This window comes from Chrysoperla carnea, chromosome 2 (assembly GCF_905475395.1).
Source record: "Chrysoperla carnea chromosome 2, inChrCarn1.1, whole genome shotgun sequence".
NCBI lineage: Eukaryota > Metazoa > Arthropoda > Insecta > Neuroptera > Chrysopidae > Chrysoperla > Chrysoperla carnea.
In genome coordinates, this window is record NC_058338.1 from 10,075,086 (window position 1) to 10,095,515 (window position 20,430).

The following is a 20,430-nucleotide window of genomic DNA, read 5'->3' on the forward strand; positions in this document are numbered from 1 at the left end:
ATGAAGAATGTAGTATAAATAAAGTATACACTTACCTAGGCATGTAGATGTACAACTATAGCTATGTAGTCGTAGAACATAGAACTATTATAGTAGTATGAAATCAGTTCGTGACTAGGTGTTTCATGATTTAGCGAACCGTAAAGAATGGTTTTTAGTTATTTTGTTGTTTTTTTATTTTGTTGTTGGTACTATTTTACAATTTATATGTTTTATATTCATAGCATTCTACCATAAACAAGCTTGGTTGGACGGGGACTATCGTTGGTTTGTTTTTTGTTACACAAAATAAAAATATAACAAATTCTATTTTAACTTTCATGTATGTAATGCAATGCAACTGTTTAGGGTAATATTCAAAAACGAAAATTAAATGATTTATTGGTCTTTAGATAAAATTCATTTATAGTCCTTTTTCCTATTACGTTCTTTAATTTTTACTTTTTTTATCCACTGACACATTTGCAAATAAATGTACTGGGTGATTCCGTGGTTCGTGGTTTGCATATGTGACTGACGCTATCTATATTTGACTTAAAGTGCGTTTTTATTTTGCGTTATATTATGAATAGTATTATGTTAACGGCTTTAGTTTTATGGTTGATACTGCATTTATCCCTCAGAAGTAAAAAATGTCCTCTTAAAACTTTATGATAAATTTAAGGTGATTGTAAACCTACAGTATTGTAAAACAGTTTTGGTTTATTGCACGGTACATACATATAATCCAAATACATGCTTTGTAGTCAAGTAATAAGTTATTTTTTGCTTTACAATACCTCGCAACTACAAAAATATATAATAAATTGTGTGCAAGTGATGCTTATAAATTTGATAATATAGATATCTCTCTTCAATCATCAATACTCTAACTATAGTCGTCTCTGTTCATCAAATGATGGATCTTCCATGAACTCATAATTAAATTAAAATTTTGTTGTTATATCATCGACAACCTTATATTTTTATGGTATTATTATAAACTACAAGATTGTCTAAATATTTTAGATAGTTTTTTATCACACTCTCTAGATTTATTGATATAGAAATATCCAATTGAAAAGGATAACCTATATATGATTCATCATTTTTTCAGCCAAATTTGAAGGATAAAATAATAATAAAAAGCCCGATGACCTAAGAATTTAGAAACTTGGTTCATCAAAAAATGTATTTATAAAGTTTTATTGAAATCCCTAGTATTATTCAATCCTTGTATATCCCTTAAGATGTCAATGCCTTCGTTTTTTATATGTGTAAATGCGTATTCTATTATTAACATAAATCATTTTAAAGTTAGGATTTTCAGGCATTTTGTTTTCCATAATTAATAACGATGCTCTGTTAATCTTATAATATTTATAATAACACATTTGAAAAATGGACACAAAAAAAAAGAAAATTAGTGTAGATGACTCAATAAGTTTAATGATATCTGAAGCATGGATGATAAATTCGCAAATAAATTTTTGCAAGTCAGATAACGTAATTAACATTCAATTTTAAAGTAACATCTGTTTTTATTATTAAAATAAAATTATAACAAATCATAAAATCTAAACATTCTAAATTATATTTTTTTTTAAATAATTATGGTAGCAATTATTAAAATGTGGAGTATTGACCTGATAAAAAAGTCCAAAGCAAGTTTATTATGATTATGATATTTATAATATTATATACAAGTATTATTAAGTCATAAGTAATTTGAATTCAGTGTCAAGTTGAACATGCAAAGTTAAATTAAACTAGTTCCGGTGTTAGTTCGTTGATAGAAGGCTCTTCTTAACACATTAAACAAATTGAATAGACGGTTCTTGTACCAGTATCCAATACCATTAGGTTTAATGATCTATGAAAGGTGCTTATTATGATCCATTATATTAAGTATAATTAAATTGTCACTATTTAATATTACTAATGTGCTCTCTTTGCAAACAACATCTAACATCTATGTAATGTAATGAAAATGATCAATTTAAACTTTTTTAAATTTTATTAATGGTTATAGAAAGTCATCATTTATTTTTTAATAAACAAGAATCGAATTAGAAATCATTTTGTGGTTAATTTTGAAGTTAATCATCCAAAAAATAACTAATGACGCCCCTTTCTCTTGAACGCTATTTTAAAGCCGTTAGATATAATCACTAACATATGTTAGTTAACTTTTGAATATCTTAAATAAATTTTTTTATAAAAACTAACTCGACCCGGTTGGAATTCCGAGGCACCCGTGGCGAAAAATAGGCTAGAGAAGTAATATATAAGTGATAAATATCAACAGTCATTTACTTTCTTTTTATTTATAGGCAATTTTATTACAGATATGATATGCAAATTGTATACTGAACAAAATCAAATCTTAGTAATATTTCTCTAGCCTGGTTTTTTCCTAAGCGGTAAATTTTTAGACCTATTTTTCGTCATTAGCTAGCACGATAAATTTTAAAATGAGGAGTAAATCATGGAAATTGACAAAAGAAAAAGGATCTCGCGAAGTTACAGAGAAGCAAACGAAAGAAACAATATATAAGCTTGACGGATTTTCATTCTTTGCAAACTTCGTTTCATTCCTGGGAAAATATTTAACAAAAATTTCAAGATTAACTTAACTTTTGGCTTTTCTAATCCAAATTATCATCAATATTCATATTGAAAAAATTCGCTGAAAATTAACAAAAAGCATACAGCTTTAATCTTAATATACCTACGTTAATGCTTTAAAAGGGTACTGGGGCACCCCACGATTTTTGTATCTAAGTACTGTTTGCTCCTTTTTTATTATAAAAATATTTACGTATAAATAAATCAAGACTTTCTTGGTTTGTAAAAAAAGATTTCAGCACGTTTTGAAGTTCTACTGTGCAAACGTTGCACAAATTATATAATTATGAATAATCATTATCATAATTACTTCATTAATAATTAATAATTAATAATCCAATTCAATCAAATTTATAATGTAAATTTTGTGTAATTCTGTTTTAAGTTCTAGTATGTATTTAAAACTAATTATGATATTCACTCTTTTTATTTTATGCATATTATTTAATTAAAATTATTTATTAAATCATGAATAATAATTATATATCTAATTATTATATAAAAAAAATATATAACATATTTATTAATTATTATAATATCTTTATGCTTTAACTAACAATTACACGCATTCCCCGTAGCCAATTCACGTACTATCAATTTATTTTATGTAAATATCGTTTGTTCTAATCAGACTATTTTTTTTGCATAATATTCTACGCTTAATTAAAAAACAAACTTGATTGCTTGCAAGTCACACCTTGATACAAAACAAAGCCAAGTGATTGATTTCCCTTAAGGAATTCATTTTAGCACACGCAAAGTTATTTATCTACCGCACGAATTGGCACGGATTTATCACGAATTCTTTTGTATCATGATGCAAGTAGGAACTTTACGATAAATATTTTACCTTGGATTCTTATTTTACATTTAGTATACAAATTACATGTAAACAATTGAAGAGTTATCATATATTTTAAATAAAAGAAATGATTTATTGAAAATTGCAGAAGACAGACAATGTGCGACGAATTCATTGCCCCCTCCATACACTATGCATACATAGCACAAATATAAATTCCAATCGCATTTATCGAAACAAAAGTTTGAATAATTTTACAACAGCAAAGGCGCAATGAATTTCTGTAAAAAAGTATTCTTGTGAAAAAGGCATAATATTAATTTGCCTTGGTTGATAGTTGAGTATATAATCATAAAATTGAATTATTAATTGAACAAACGGATAAATAACTATAGTTAAGCAGTAGGTACACCTTATTCTAGAGAATCGATAAATAGAAAAGAATAAAAGAAATAGCACGTTGTTTGATTGTAAAGAAGTAGCAACATTGTATTATATATTTCATTTCAAATTTAAGTACACATTACTTATTACGTGCAACGTAACAATTTGAATAATTTGACCGAGTGGCCGTTTCATACACGGTAAATAAGTTCAACAACCCACAGTATTACTATACTATACAATTCTGTACAATATGTACAACAACATAGTATTATAATACTTAGTATACTTACTATTCCTATACCTTACATCGGTTAAATGTATGTGTTGTGTATGTAATATGTATACCTTAAAGTACACAACGTTTCAAATATATTCAAGATCGATCCAATTATTTTCCGAATTTATCCTAGAAATTATCCTAATATTTGTCAACCAATATTAAAGTATTGTAAAAAGTACTTACAAAATGAGGTAGGTTTTTTTTCTGAGAAGTAAAACAATAACCAAGTCTTAAATTAAAAAAATTGAACTTCGAAATCTGTAAAAGTACTCTTAAATAATATTTTGAGATAGTGGAGAGAAATGGGATTTTAAATTACTTATAAAATTTTGGAAAAAAGGCTTATCCCATGTGTTTACAAAGCTATGATCTTAGCGCCAGGGCAATGTTGGAAAAAGGCTTAATTTTTTTGTATATGTAGTTGGACTAAATCAATCGTGAAAATTTTAGGAGGTTTCAAACAAAAGTTGTTTATTTTTACGAACTCGGCCTTATTTTTTACGCCCTGAGTACGCTGTAAAAATTTCAGCTTGATATCTTTTTTTTGAGTTCTCGCGTTCACAGACGGACGGACGGACAAGCGAAAATAGACTAATTAGATATGACTATGAACACCAATACCAAAATTTTTAGCGTAGCATCAATATTTTTAAGCCTTACAAACTTGGGACTAAACTTAATATACTATGTATATTTCATATATACATGGTATAAAAACGTATATTACTAATTGTTCTCTTGATCGAAAAGATACTTAATTTTAGTTTTGTAAATGAATTCTTAAAAGGTACCTTTAAAATTAAATGAACGCCCGGTATAAGTATAAGCAACATTCAGCATGTATGATATGTTGACTAGCTTAGTTAGCATATGTATATGTTTGTGGCTAATAATATGTATGTTTTGTTGTGTTGTGTTGTATAATGAATTGCTTGCCGTACAGGTATTTCTGTTTATAATAGAAACGCGTACCGTATTATATAATTAGTATATTTTTTAGTATGCGGAATTCATGAACTTAACAAAGTAATTTTTTTTTTTCGCACTATGTTTTTTTTTAAACACAACGTATTTTATGTTTGATCTCATTTTAGGTTTTAATTAATAAGTAATTTTTTTTTTTTATAAAAATTGTCCAAATATTTTTTTATACTATTCATTTTTGTTAATACTCTGAAAATGGTCGTTTTTTGGTGTCTGTTTTTTGTTACACTTTTTTTGATTTTACGTGCGATAAGGAACATAGTTTCAAAAATCGCTCTGAATGATTCCACAAGACCTTTGATCCCTCGTTTTTTCCTTAGAAAAGCTGTTTCAATGTGTATCAGGCTTGAATCCCTACCAAGTAGATGGACACAGCTAATATATCATCCTGTAAAAAGGTGGTATATGATAAAATATAATTAAGTTGGATGAAATATCATTTTGATGTGATAATTCAGTACACATCATGAATGGCATAATATATCATAGATTGAAGCAGAACACAGATGGATAGACAGACAGATAGACAGACGTACAGTACACCAAGTGTGATGACATATGAGTGAAGGGCGAGGGTACGCTTTACTATATATGAATATGATTATGAACCAAGCAAATATGATAGTTATTCATAAATAAATTTCATATATTCAAATCAAAAATACATTGATATGTTGTTGTCGTGTTTAGTTTATTAACGACGAACACTGATAACATACACACATACAAACGTATTCTAGCTTGTTTTGAGTTCATTCGTTACGCTTATAATAATATACAGGGTGCTTTTTTAAGTTGACATACGCTTGAAATTCGAAAAATAAATTTTATCGATAAAAATGCTTCAAACGAAAAATGTTGTGGAAAAGCTCACTGTACTCCATAACTGGTAATCGATAGATGAACACTTTAAATTAGAAAGTTGTTATTGATTAAGAAAGTAACATTTTTTGTTTTAAACATTTTTCCGAAAACCGGTACCGTTGAGGCAAAAACGGACTGAAAAGTTTTACTCAAAATTGTTATTTATTAAAATTGTTTCTGCAAAATCTAGGCACTCTTCTTTTAGATACTAAATTTTTCAGATCAAGCTCAAGGTGTCTTGAAACTTACGTTAACAATTTCTCAAAGTTTAAGTCCAGATATATTAGATTGAACTTCTATTAGAAAATTTCACGTCTCTGTAGACATTTTCAATATTCAAACAAGTACATAATACAAATAAACTAGCTGTGAACTACCCGCTTTGCTGGGCAACATCCCCACTTGCACCCCTCCCTCCACATTTCCTTGCGTGGTATAACAGTTTTGTAATGTACACGTCATGCTCTTTTATTTGATACCCCACTTAGGTATATTTGTAAATATTCGATAATTCCTTCCCACTTTCTCGCTACACCTTTCTACCCTCCGAAGGTTAAAATTAGATAAAAACAATATATCTTTGAAGCTGGTTGTATATCGTGTCAATATTTGAGCTTAATCGATGCACAACTTTTTTACTTTTTGAGGCATATCCTTTCAACCCCTATTTCAACCCCTTACTCTACTATAATATGGATGTATTATACATAAAAACCTTCCTCTTGAATCACTCTATCTATTAAAAAAAACCGACTTTGTTTTATACTATGTAGTGATATAATAATTTAAGTAGAAAGTTACACGGGCAACGCCGCGCATTACAGCAATGAAATGGATGGAAATGATGGTCAAATTACTCGAATTACAAAATTTATAATATTCATAAAGTTTCAAATATATAAAACTTCTTATTTCCTGGCAAAATTGCTAATAAAGAACCTTCTATTTCCAATTAAATGTAGGAACACATTGCCAATTATAATCAAAAATTACGGGAACCACATATGACTATAAAGATTAGTGTGGTTTTAAAAAATATGAAAACAAGTAAAAATTTCCCATTATCATTCTCATATACAGATACTAAAAATTAATGTTAATTACATTCATAGTTAGGTTTACTGTCCAGGCCAGGCATACCATCCAACTACAGTATTTTTCAACTAAAATGAACAGTTTAAAAACCTCAAAAAAAGAAAGCAATCGTACTAAGGAAGACGCATGATTTGTTTTATGTCAAAGTTTAGGTTTAAAAAATGATCACTAACTGTATTTAGCTCTCAATTAGTTTTTAAAATATTTCAAAAATACTATTTTTACTTGTGAGATTGTCTACGTCATAGTAGCCATAGAATTTCACAAGGTTTCTCAACGCTGTTTTCAAAAATACCTAGTAATTAAATAAAAACTTATAGATTAATTTATCCTTACTATACAGTGTGTCCTAGAAGTAACGGGCGCCCTTGTTACAACAGGTAGAAAATAAAATTCTAAAGCGAAAAGCCTTCCATTTTTTGATTCGATGCAAGGATAATTAGCTATTAATGAAAATAGGCAGCCAATCAGAAGCGCTATAGCGGCAAAACAGTGGGGGAGAGAGGAAATATTAAGAAACTGCGAGCGAGTGTAAGAACAAGTGGAAGAATGTGTAGAAAGGGATGGATGTAAGTGCATCGGATCAAAAAATGGAAGGAGAACTTTCATCTTAAAATTTTATTTTCTACCTGATACAACAAGGGCGTCCGTTAGTCCTAGGACTAAATGTTTTTAACACCCTGTACATTAAATGTTTTTGTAAAAATCATCATCAATCACTGAATTCCATGTGTTTTCTCTATTAGTTTGTACCACTAAAACTCTTTAATTACAATAATTTTGGAAAAATGAAAAGTTTTCAATACATGTAGTGTACTCAGTTCTTTGAAGCGTTTTCCTTAGATTATTTTTATTTGTAAATGACTATATTAACAAAAAAAACTCCTCCCTTGCGATATATTCAAATACAATTTTGAAATAAAAAAAACTTTTCTGTATAATGAACTGTAAAAAACTTTTATTTTTAATATACACCCATAGAAATGAATGTACTTTTTTGCAATAGTAATTACAGTTCCATACTTTTTTATTTATTTAAAAAAGGGTACCTAGTGCCTACATCAATTATTTTTTAAATAGTAGGTGTTGAATTTTACCTTACCTATATAGATATTAATTTTAATTTTTCATGTTCATTTTATATATTTTTTTTAAAACTAAAAACAATGTTATTAAAATTATCATTACATGAAAGATAATATGTTAAAATATTCCTTTGTTCATTTATTTTTATTGGTTGTTTAATTGTTTTTAACAGCTTTAGTATGCAAATTAGAACCAGTTTTGAACTTAACTTTACTTCAAAAAACAAATCTTGTATATTTTATAAAGGTTAATAGTAAACCATTTCAAAAACATCTAACTTTTGGCTAATTTAATGTATTCGTTCTTCTGATACTAATTCCGATTGGTTAACAGTCTAAAACGATCTGATAACTAGTCGAAACAGGTATCAGAAGAAAGATAATTTAATTACAAAAATAATGGGAGACTTGCCTGAAAAAAACCGTTCATGGGAAAAAATTAAAATTAATTGAATTAAAAATAGCCATGAACACTTTTCGATAGAAAAGCTATGATAGAAGTTTTTATAAATCAATAAAATTACATAAAATATATGTCTCATCTGGTTATCAGATCGGTGATGTTCGACCTTATACCTCTCATTTTAAAATTGCTTAAACTTCTGTAATAAATATTTTGTAAAAACTTCACAATAAGTTGTTATGGTAAAATTGTGTGCCAATTATGTTTTGTACCGGGGAGTTAAAGAGCTTTTGTCCGGTTTTTCGAGCACAACCGTAACCAGCAAGATGCACTTACAGGAATACAGGACACTTAAACAGTACTATATTTATTTACTAGAATTATTTATTATGATAAGAATTATATCTATACAGATATATGTATTATCATTTGTTACTGTTTTTGACATGCTTTATAAAGCTCCACTAAATAGAAAAATCTTAAGTGGAATCTACAAAAAGCGTAGCTTTTCAAAAGAAGTTACATCACCAATAAGAACAAATTCTAGAACAAAGAAATATCAAATTAAAAGACAATAACTGTTTACGTATCCATTCAGGAAATAACACAATAAAATTATATTTCATAATACATATTACGTCTTTGAACAAAATAGCAAAAAAAAAAATCAAATATAATATACACTATGGGACCGGTTCGTTAAAAGATTCTGGGTCAAATACCGTTACACTGAACGGTGAATTCACAAATACATATATATACACATAGATATATAGCGTTGACCGTTGGATAGTGGTGGAGACTTGTTGAAAAGAATATGTACTTACATGAGAACCATCTCCAAAGATAAACGAAACATTTAACAGAACAGACATTCTCCAAACATCTAAGACATTTATTTACTATCGAGTAGTGTCTGTGTCTTTTTACTTTATATTATATAACAGTAATAAATAAAAGAAGACACAATGTGTTCGATTTGATTACGTTAAGTGCAATCACCAGGAAAATTTATTAGATTGATTTTCAATATGACATTATCAGACAACACTTATTATCATTAAATAAAAATGGTCATTTTCATTCGACGTAAATATAATATAATTAAAATGTCATTATGCAAATTTATTAGCTGTAGCTTATCATCCCTGAAAAATAATTTTTTTATTAAAAACGGGAAACGTTAATTTGTTTTTAATTGTCTACTCCTGGACAGGAGCATACATTATTCCTTCCTAGTTTTAAACTAGGAAGTTTTAAACTCTTCTTTTTCATAGAGTTGGCCAAGGAAGAGTTAAAGACATTCCAAAAATGATCTCAACTTGATCTCAAAGTGGCAAATATATAAATCATTCTTGTTAATCAAACACCTGTTGTTAATTTTATAATTCCCAGAGCGCGTTGATTACTAAGAAGTCAGAAGTGTCATTTCTATCGATTTATAATTAAAAAGCTGTTGTCTAATTTTGATGCTTAAAATTTTTGTTAGTGTAATTTTTATACTCTGTATATATCTTATATATATAGGAGACTTTCTATAGATATAGATAGATAGTCACTCATCACGATATCTCTGAAACTATAAGACCTAGAGAATTGAAATTTGGCAGGAATATTCCTTTTGCCAAGTAGAGGTCAGCTAAGAACGGATTTTACGAAATTCCACCCACAAGGGGGGTTGCGGGGGTGTTCATGAATAAAAAATTCATATTTTTCAATTATGGCTTTTAATAGTTCAAAACTTGCTCAGAATGTTTTAAATTACATTTAGAAATTTTTTTAACCTTCGGAGGGTAGAAAGGTGTAGCGAGAAAGTGGGAAGGAAATATCGAATATTTACAAATATACCTAAGTGGGGTATCAAATAAAAGAGCATGGCGTGTACATTACAAAACTGTTATCCAACGCAAGGAAATGTGGAGGGAGGGGTGCAAGTGGGGATGTTGCCCAGCAAAGCGGGTAGTTCCCAGCTAGTTAAATATATATCAAGGTATAATAATTTTAGTACCAAGTTTTTAACGCTTAAATATATTGACAACACGAACAAAATTTTGGTTATAGGTGTTCATAATTTGTCCGTGCGTGACCACGATCATTCAAAAATAAAAAGGGATATCAAGCTGAAATTTTTATAGCGTGCTCAGGACGTAAAAAGTGAGTTTGAATTCGTTAATGAGCACTTATGTAAATTGAGTTTTGAGTCCGTAGGTCCGATCTTTTAAGTCGAGATAGAACAAAAGTTTAAATGTAAAAAATGTTCCTAATAAAAAAAATAAACAACTTTTGTTTGAAACACTTAGGTTAAAATTTTGATGTCCGATTTCTCCAAAATATAAAACATAGGGAGTTGAAAATTCTGCAGGTAGCTTCAACTAATGGTCTTGTGAAACATTTGCGAAAAACGAAAAACAACCCTAGAAAATACTTAAAATTTTCGAAGGCTACCTTTTTTAAATTCTTCTCATTTGTTTTCACTTGTTTTTAATAAAATCGTTACAAATAGCGTACATTAGTTCGCATCGTGCGAGGCTACTTTTACAAATAAAGATTTAATGACAAATTTAATATTCAGTACTCATTTTTTTAATTCCATTTATGGGAAAGCATTAAAGTAGAACAACGAACGCATTTTATATAAATATATACGCATATTTTTTTCTTACAGAGTGTGTAATTTTTCATGAGGTACAATAAAAACGCATTTCAAATTTTTATTGTACTTAATTATTTACACTTAATGTCTAATTACTGAATACACAATTGGTACATGTTATATATAAATTTGGAATAATAAATGTTTATTCGAAACACGTTTTTATTATTGTAAACTTAATGAGTTAACCATGGTTTATAACACATTTTCCGAAAATGCATTATCTGTATATTGAATCATATTTGCTCGATTACAAAAAAGTTTGATATTGAATTTTAAAATCAAAAGTGTATCAGTTATTGCAAAAAACAAACAAACCCCTTTAAAACAAGAAGGTCTTTTCAAATTTAATCTTTTCTTTGACCATCCGATTTAAAAATTGGCGAAAATGCGATTTAAAAATTTAGGATGATTGTACTAATTCGCAAAATAAAATTGAGTAGTATTAAATGTTTTTTGTCCTCATAAGGTGGAAATTTTAAAGAAAAACAAACATGAATGCATTCGATAACAATAAATTGCAAGTATGAAAATAAAATTAAGTCAAGTTTTCATGATAAAATTTGTTCCCTATCAAAAAAGTTTTGTCCTAATTTACGCGTTAAGGGGAAATTGTGACTGTTATGAAGAAATAATTCAAACAAAAGTTGTTTATTTTTAATAAGGCATATTCTCTACATTTAAACTTTTATTTTATCTCTAACGGTTTACAAGATCCAATTAACCTATGTTGCTCCTTTACGAACTTAGCCTCACTTTTACGCCCTAAGCACAGTATAAAAATTTCAGCTTGATATCTCTTTTCGTTTTTGAGTTATCTTGCTGACAGTCGGACAGGCAGACAACCGGAAATGGACTCTTTATTTGATTTTAAGGACACCTATACCCAAATTTTGTTCGTAGCATCAATATTTTTAAGCGTTATAAACTTGGAACTAAACTTAGTATACCTTGATATATATTACATATATACATGGTATAAAAATCGATATATAGGTATAAAAAAATATTCTTAGCAACTTTAATCTTTTTTGGATATCTATTACATCTTTGGCTGTACTAAATGACTAGTCTGAATGATACAGCCGGTACAGTACAAAAGCAACCCGCGCTTATTATTATTTATTAAAAATATTTGTGTTAACTTAGTTCTTCATAATAAATATAATAATTATTTAAAATTGTATCTAGTTTGCTCCACTTTATTCAGCATAAACTGTAAACTGTAGTAAACTGCATACACAGACATTAGACATGCATGTTTATTATAAATGCAATTTATATAGAAATATATATTCTTTTGTTAAAAAATAACGGTTAACTTTTACAATATTATCATTATCAACAATAAGGCCAATATTATTACTAAAATAACAATCGTACAAAAAAAACTAACTTGGCATATTACAACTTACCAGCGAAATATTTATTATCTGTTACTATTATTTTGATATACATCAGCCTCACTGTCTCAAACCTCAGTCATAATACAAACGTTGACCCATATATATTTCAAACTCCAATAAAAAATGAATCCAATAACAAAAATTTATATCAATGTGATAGATAACTCATTTTCAAATATGTGATGCCAATATTACGTTTAAAAAATGTAAATTAATTACTTTTTTATGTATAACAAATAACTAGTGCCAATAAATACAATGTATCCAAAAAATATTTAGGTAAATAATTTTATCGCTGAATTCACATTTCCATGGAACTTTAGTAATTAATAATCACGCTGAATTCACATTTCCATGGAACTTTAGTAATTAATAATCAAAATGCTAAGCTACTTTTCTTAAGAAGCGAATAGTTTTATGATGCGCGCGCACAGGATGACTAGAAAACTACATGTTGAAGTTAGCTACATTTTTTTAACTCCATGAAGTTAATTGATAAATGTCATCCCAATAGACAATCTGTTCTTTAATCTACATATTTTTCAATGCTTGTTTAAATGATTGACAACTTGTCAATTAGAATTATTTATATTTTTAAATATTTCTAACTATGGTTTATTTTTTTTGTTACAGCAACTATTTCGATCTCAGCAGCAAAATGCACAAGCGCAGACATTATCGCAACCGACAGCTGCGCAGTTGCAATTATTACAGCAACAACAATACTTAGCAGCGGCTGCAGCACAGCAAGCAGCTGCGCCACCACCAGCAGCCGCATTTGCGCAACCACCTTATGTTTTGAATCCAGCACAACATAGTGCGGATGCAGCCACTGCAGCAGCGACTCCTTATGTTCCAGCGCTTATTACACCTGGAGTAAGTAATTTTTAATAACAAATACGTTTTTAAAACGCCAATATTTTTTTAATGATTCGATAGTCAGAAAAGACCTTACACATACTCAATATGCTGGAACTCATATATTTCGCAGGAAAATAAATAATTTGCGTTTAGTATATTGTAATTACTACCCTTTTTAGTTGGGCCATTGAATATGTTTACATTCAGAACTTATTGAATAATTTGCGTTTTTCAGGTACCACAGTATTACGGAGTAGCTCCATGGGGAGTATACCCGGCAAACATCATACCTCAAAGTGGAAATGGAGCACCAAGACGACCACTTTCCCCATCCTCAGCACAGGAATCAGCAGCGGCTGCCGCAGCTGCAGCATCGACTGCCATACAATCCGGATATATTGTACCATACTACGATCAAAATGGTCAACTATTAATGGCCCAGGGTACGGCAACCATGCGAAATGGTGCACCAATGCGTTTAGTGAGTCCAGCGCCTGTATTAGTACAACAACAAGCATCTAGACAGGCACCCGCTACAGCGAGTCTCTATTCAGCACCTACACAATCACTTTATGGGTCCAACGTAAATACTTCGGCAGTAAATGGAGGCACCCTAGGAGGTATGTATTCTTTGTTTTCATTAATTTTAAACATATTTATTTTATGCAAATATATATACTTAAAGAATGATAATCAAGGGTTTTCATTAAAAATCACCTTGGTAAATCTATTGTACATATGTTATTTACTTTTTTATGTATATAACAAATTGGAATTAAATCAATTTGCAAGCATTCAAGAAAAAATTCCAGTTTTGTAAATAAACCTCTTACAGACTGACTTGACGGACATAGACATCGTGAACACAAAATGAAGCAACAGTTTTATGACTCTTTTAACCTGCGTTTTGGACTATCGTTTGACGAAAGTGTATGGTAATAAAAAATTTAAGGTTTTGATCGTACCTTCAATGTCGAATTTTCGAAAATCTTTTTTCCCATATTCGTGTTTCGGCTATCTTTTATTTATTCGTAAAATTTTTGGAATTGATAATTTTTTTAACGATTTTCCAACTTTTTCGAGGCTACCCCTAATATAAATGGCCTATATAAAAATCGATGAAAAACCTTAACTCTCTTTATTGCCAAACTTTTTTAAAAATAATTATCCAAATGGCAGGTAAAAGAATCACAGAATTTTCTAATAGATTTCAAATTTACTTGCCCTCTTCAGTTACGGAACCCTAAAAATTGTATGTATATTTGTATATAAAATTTATTTTGTAAAAAAAAATTGGTGGTTTGTAACTAACACTCGCTCTTTGCTTGCTTTACGCGCCTATTTCCTTTTGGGCTATTTAGGGGTAACACAAACTTCTGCTACCCTATTCCCTACTCTTCATGCGCCGCCACAAGCGACTGCTCCGGGTCCACCTCAAGGTTCAGCACCGCCTGGACCATTTGCATCTACATCACTTTCTGGCACTCTTGGATCTCCAACTCCGGCTACACAATTAACTGGTATGTTACAATTCTACTATTTTTAGCCAGCTTTATTTATAATTTTCATAAGTTAGATTTAGTAAGGTTGGTAAATCTCTGGATAAAGATTTTAATAAATATTTTTGTATAGGTTTGGGATTAAGTACTGGATCAACAACAGGACGTCGAGATTCATTCGATCGTAATACATCAGCATTTTCTCCATCACTTGAATATCGTCACAAATGGCCAGCAAGTTATGGTCTAGGCAGTAGCCCAAGTCCATTAACAAACAGTTTAACACCTCCACCAACTGCTCCTTTGCAATTGGGAGGTTTGATGAATTCACGTGTTATATCTGCAGCACCAGGAGCCGAAGCTAAATATCGTGCAAATTCTGTAGCTGCTGGTTTATCAACCAATACAATGTTCGGTTCAACAAATTCATTGTTCAAATTAAATTCAACACGACCCAATTTAACTGCAGTGAATTCTACAAATTTGGATAAACCAGCTGGACGATCACGTTTACTCGAAGATTTTCGAAATAATCGTTTCCCAAATTTGCAATTACGTGATTTGGCTAATCATATTGTTGAGTTTTCACAAGATCAACACGGTTCAAGATTTATTCAACAAAAGTTAGAGCGTGCTACCGTAGCTGAAAAACAATTGGTGTTCAATGAAATATTGTCTGCCGCATACAGTTTAATGACAGATGTGTTTGGTAATTATGTCATTCAAAAATTCTTTGAATTTGGAACACCCGAACAAAAGACAACTTTGGCACAGAAAGTGAAAGGGAATGTATTGCCGTTAGCTTTACAAATGTACGGTTGCCGTGTCATTCAAAAAGCACTAGAATCAATCCCACCAGAACATCAACAAGAAATTGTAAGAGAGTTAGATGGACATGTTTTAAAATGTGTGAAAGATCAAAATGGTAACCATGTTGTTCAAAAATGTATCGAATGCGTTGAACCAGCAGCATTACAATTTATCATCAAATCATTCAGCGGTCAAGTATTTGCGTTGAGTACGCATCCTTATGGTTGTCGAGTTATACAACGCGTTCTAGAACACTGCACACCAGAACAGACTGCACCCTTGTTGGCCGAATTACATGCGCATACCGATCAATTGATTCAAGACCAATTTGGAAATTATGTGATACAACATGTTTTGGGTAAGTTTTTATAAATTAAAAGTACCACGAATAATCACTTCCTAAATAAATAAATTTAATGTTTATTATATTTTCAGAGCATGGAAAACCTGAAGATAAAGCACAACTGATTGCTGGTGTTCGTGGAAAAGTATTGCAACTCTCACAGCATAAATTTGCAAGTAATGTCGTTGAAAAATGTGTAACTCATGCAACTCGTGCAGAACGTGCTTTACTTATTGATGAAGTTTGTGGATTTAACGACAAGTAAGTTTTCAAACTTTATCTTTTTTTATTGAAATAGAATCAGAGTCTTTCACACGAAATTATCATCGAAAAATCATATATCACTCTCAGAATTTTGCCGACCCTGAATATTTGCCGCCCTGAGATACGTGGAAGTTTCAATATCTGACACGCTAAAGTTACTCCATGGATCTGTTTTTTTAAAAACTTTTTTAAAGCCTGTAAATTCTCCCCCCGCAAAATTGGAAAACTTTATAGGAATCTATGACTTATCGTGTGAAAAGACTCGAAGTTTAAAAATATATCAGTTATATTAATAAATTTCAATTTTTTTAATAGCTTTTTGCACGTAATGATGAAAGATCAGTATGCCAACTATGTGGTCCAAAAAATGATTGACGTCTCGGAGCCGACCCAACGAAAAATTTTAATGCATAAAATACGCCCACATTTGAATTCATTACGTAAATACACGTATGGTAAGCATATAATTGCCAAACTTGAAAAATTCTTTATGAAAACCGCAAGTGCAATGGGCGCTATTGGTAATGATCTAGGACCAATCGGTCCACCAAGTAATGGAGTAATTTAAAATTCTCACACAACTAACATCAACAATCTACGAAACATACCATCAACAAAATCAATTTCGATTCAAATCGCCGACTATTAGCTATATTACCGTTTGGAAAACTTTTTCAATTCACTAAGAAAAAAAAAACATAATCCAAAAAAAAAATTTTAAGAAAAGTTGTTTGTGAAACGTTTCGAGTTTCACAAATGTTTGTAATATAATAAATACTACATGTAAAATAACATTTTTTAACATTTCATACAATAATTTATTAAAGCGAAAATATGTTTTTCCAAACGATGGATGAACTACGGATTCATTCCAAAAAATAAAAATAAAAACATAAATTTCGAACCGCATTTATTGGGTTCTTGATTCCAATTTTTAATAATAAAAATTCCGCTTTTAAAATTAGTTAGCGTGAATTTTGATCACTTAAAATCAAAAAAAAAAAACATATATGCATGGGATAAGTTATACATAAACATAGGACTGATTACTGATTACTGATTCTTAAATGAATAGGGTTAGGGTACAGGTATTAAGCATGCGCAAGATAAGAGATAAGACAATTAAGTAAATAAAAACTTATCCTAGTTGTTTTTAAATATTTGACTTAAGTAAGTGTATAATACCATCCAAGTATTGCAAACAAAACATGTTCTGCTGTTCAATTCAATTTACGCAGACTCATTTCATTATTTTTTTTGTAGTTATACATACTTTTTTTCATTTCGTTTCCTATTAATTAAATTTAGTGATTTTAGTTTTAATTTAATATTTACATTCGTAACAATTCTCACTTTGTAGTTTTTAGTCATGTATTCAAGTTAGGTTTGTTTCATTCAGTTTAGTATTTTTATTTATTTATTTTTTTAAAGTTTTTCCTTTCAATGTACCGTAAGTTCGTACACATCTTTTCAAGAAATTTTATTCAAATTTGAGAGAAGCAAATATAAATTATTTTAATTATATAAAATATGTCTCGTAAGAACTGCGTTCTTTTCTAAATTTCGATTCGACATGCATAAAATTACGGAAATAACCCATCGTTTATTCAAGTACCTACAATTGATATCGGGGGAATTTTTCTACAATTGATATCGACAGAAATTATGTTCAATGTTTTGAAATAAATTTTTAATGTTCTCGAAAAAGATAATAAGTTGTAGTAAATTTTATTCTTTACATTTTTGTTTATCACAAATTTTACTAATTTTAAAGGAATATAATTCTCAAAAGCACTATAAATAACGATGATTTATCATCTCATTAATGATACATCTAATCTAAACATCTAAGAAAATTTTTAATCGTTTTATTCAAAATTTTGGTAAGATAGAAAAATTATTAACTCTTTGAAGTTCCTTCTCCTATTTTAAAACAGATGTTTATGAAAACGTGCGGAATTTAAATAAAATTTGATAAAAAGACGTCTAACAAGGCAAATATCTGCCAAGTCAGATGATTAGTTTAAATCTGAGAAAAATGCATTTAATATAATTATTCAGGATTTTAAGAAAATATAATGAAAAACATTCATGGGCGCCCATGGGCAAACTAACTCCACTCTAATGTTTTTATATTGAATTTCGTTACATATGGACGGTAGAGTACAAAGAGTACAATCTCACATGGCTATTTGACTCAAAAAGTGTCCACAAAATATCATTAAAGTGGCTAGAATGACGCTAATGTAGCGGAGTGTATGATCTGAACTGAACTGTATTTATATGTATGTAAATGTATGTATGGTTCTCTGGAACCATAATTTAAGACTATTTGGAGGTCATTTTTGTTATATAGAGGTTGTACTCCTTATATTATACCCTCCATATAATCTAAATAAATTGATACACAAGTCCAGGAACATACAAATAAAAATCGTTAACTTCTAGATGTTTTCCTGCTTATGTTCGATTTTTTTCCCCACGTTAGAGGAAAAAATTGGAAATAATAAATAATTCTTATCGTTATGCAATTAGCTTCGTTTTAGAATTTGCAGCTAGTATTTAAAAATTAAACATCTAAATATTATACTCCTCATACTGGAGATATTAAAATAAAAAACTATTATTTCTAAAATCCAGAAGTAGATGTTTTTCTTCGTGTAGATAGAAAAAGTACAGCCGGTAACAAGGAAAGTTCTTAAACTAGTTTTTTTTTTACATAATTTTGTGGGTTAGTTAGATTTTTTTGTTGATAAATAAATTTGAATATATTTCTCGAATTACAAATGGTAGAGAATTGTTACCTAAAGTTTAGTTATTATTTACTATTACTAGTGTGGTTGTAAACAATTTATCTCTTTGTATATTATTAAATTTAATTTTAGGGCCTTTATTGTGCACTATAACTATATAATAAACATAATTAATAAAATAATATGTAACATTAATAATCAATCGTTTATATAAATAATATAAATACTTTATAAAAAAGAAAAAAAAAAAAACAAATATATTCAAAATATATATTCTGTATTTCATGTAAAATAAATGTAATTATATTCAGCGTGTTTAAATGTATCACCACAACAAGACAATTGAAAAAAAATTTTAAAATTTACAAAAAAAATTATCAAATCTCACACACCGATCAAAAATATTTGTAATCTGTAAACAATTTTTTGTAATTTTTCTCTCAAATCATGTGAGTAATGTGTTGTTAGTAGTTAATTTTACGTTTCTCAAAAAAAAAAAGTAACGAATCCTTCTAAATCATTGTATAATCGTACACACACATATAAATGTCACCGTCAATTTGCTTAATTAGCCGTTCAGTTAACAACACAGCCTTGTTACCAAACGGAGCCGTTAGACTAGCGGCTTGAACTAAATTTAATATCATTCAGACCGCTAGTTGAACGGCGCTATTTAGTAAGAAAGCTAACTTGTTAATTAAATGGTTAATTAAGCTAATTGGCTGTGACATATACAAATTAAAAACAACACTCATTTTTTTTCATTTTGTTTATAATATTTATTTACTGCCGTCTATTTCGTTTTAACACTAAAATGAGTAGGGGGTAGTACTTAACAAATCTAGAATTATGGATTTAAAAGTGGCTCCCTCCGTATTCGAGTCTAGGTCCAAATTATACATACACAATCCTACGAGATTCATTTGATGTAGAAGTTGTTTGATTTTTCGATTACGTTCTCTTGTTAGGTAACAAATTGAAATATAAGACAATGAAATAACCAATAATGATAAAGTATGCAGAAATTTCAACTGAGGGACGTATTAAAATAACCACAAATTGTAAAATCGTTACAATAAACGAAGAATTGTTAATTTGATTGTTTTCTGACTGCAAAATGTCCATTGTAAGCACAATTGAGTGCGATGAAAAACAAGTGATTGCGATTATTTTATAAATTTGCACCGTAAAATTCTGCTAATTTTTATCGTGATTATTAAACAAGAAAATACAATTCAATTTGAGTAGCATTCAAAATACAGATAAATTAATACCAAGTGAAACTCGATTCAATATTAACTGGATCAGTAGCTTTTTGGATCAAATTGTAATAT

At 29.3% G+C, this 20,430-nt stretch overlaps 1 protein-coding gene across 4 annotated transcripts in view; it reads left to right on the top strand.

Moving 5' to 3' along the window:
- The window catches only part of LOC123294168 (pumilio homolog 2-like), a 396,258-nt gene extending 378,660 nt beyond the window's left edge, over positions 1-17,598 (top strand). For 2 of the 4 annotated variants that reach the window (XM_044875272.1, XM_044875271.1), the window contains exons 8-13: positions 13,200-13,442; positions 13,663-14,047; positions 14,789-14,947; positions 15,060-16,094; positions 16,172-16,340; positions 16,659-17,597. In XM_044875272.1, the coding sequence (XP_044731207.1) occupies positions 13,200-13,442; positions 13,663-14,047; positions 14,789-14,947; positions 15,060-16,094; positions 16,172-16,340; positions 16,659-16,911 (2,244 nt within the window). In that variant the 3' untranslated portion in view covers positions 16,912-17,597. Of the gene's footprint in view, positions 1-13,199; positions 13,443-13,662; positions 14,048-14,788; positions 14,948-15,059; positions 16,095-16,171; positions 16,341-16,658 lie in introns of all 4 variants that reach the window. The other 2 variants (XM_044875275.1, XM_044875274.1) reach the window with 2 other exon arrangements.
- Positions 17,599-20,430: the final 2,832 nt, after the last annotated feature.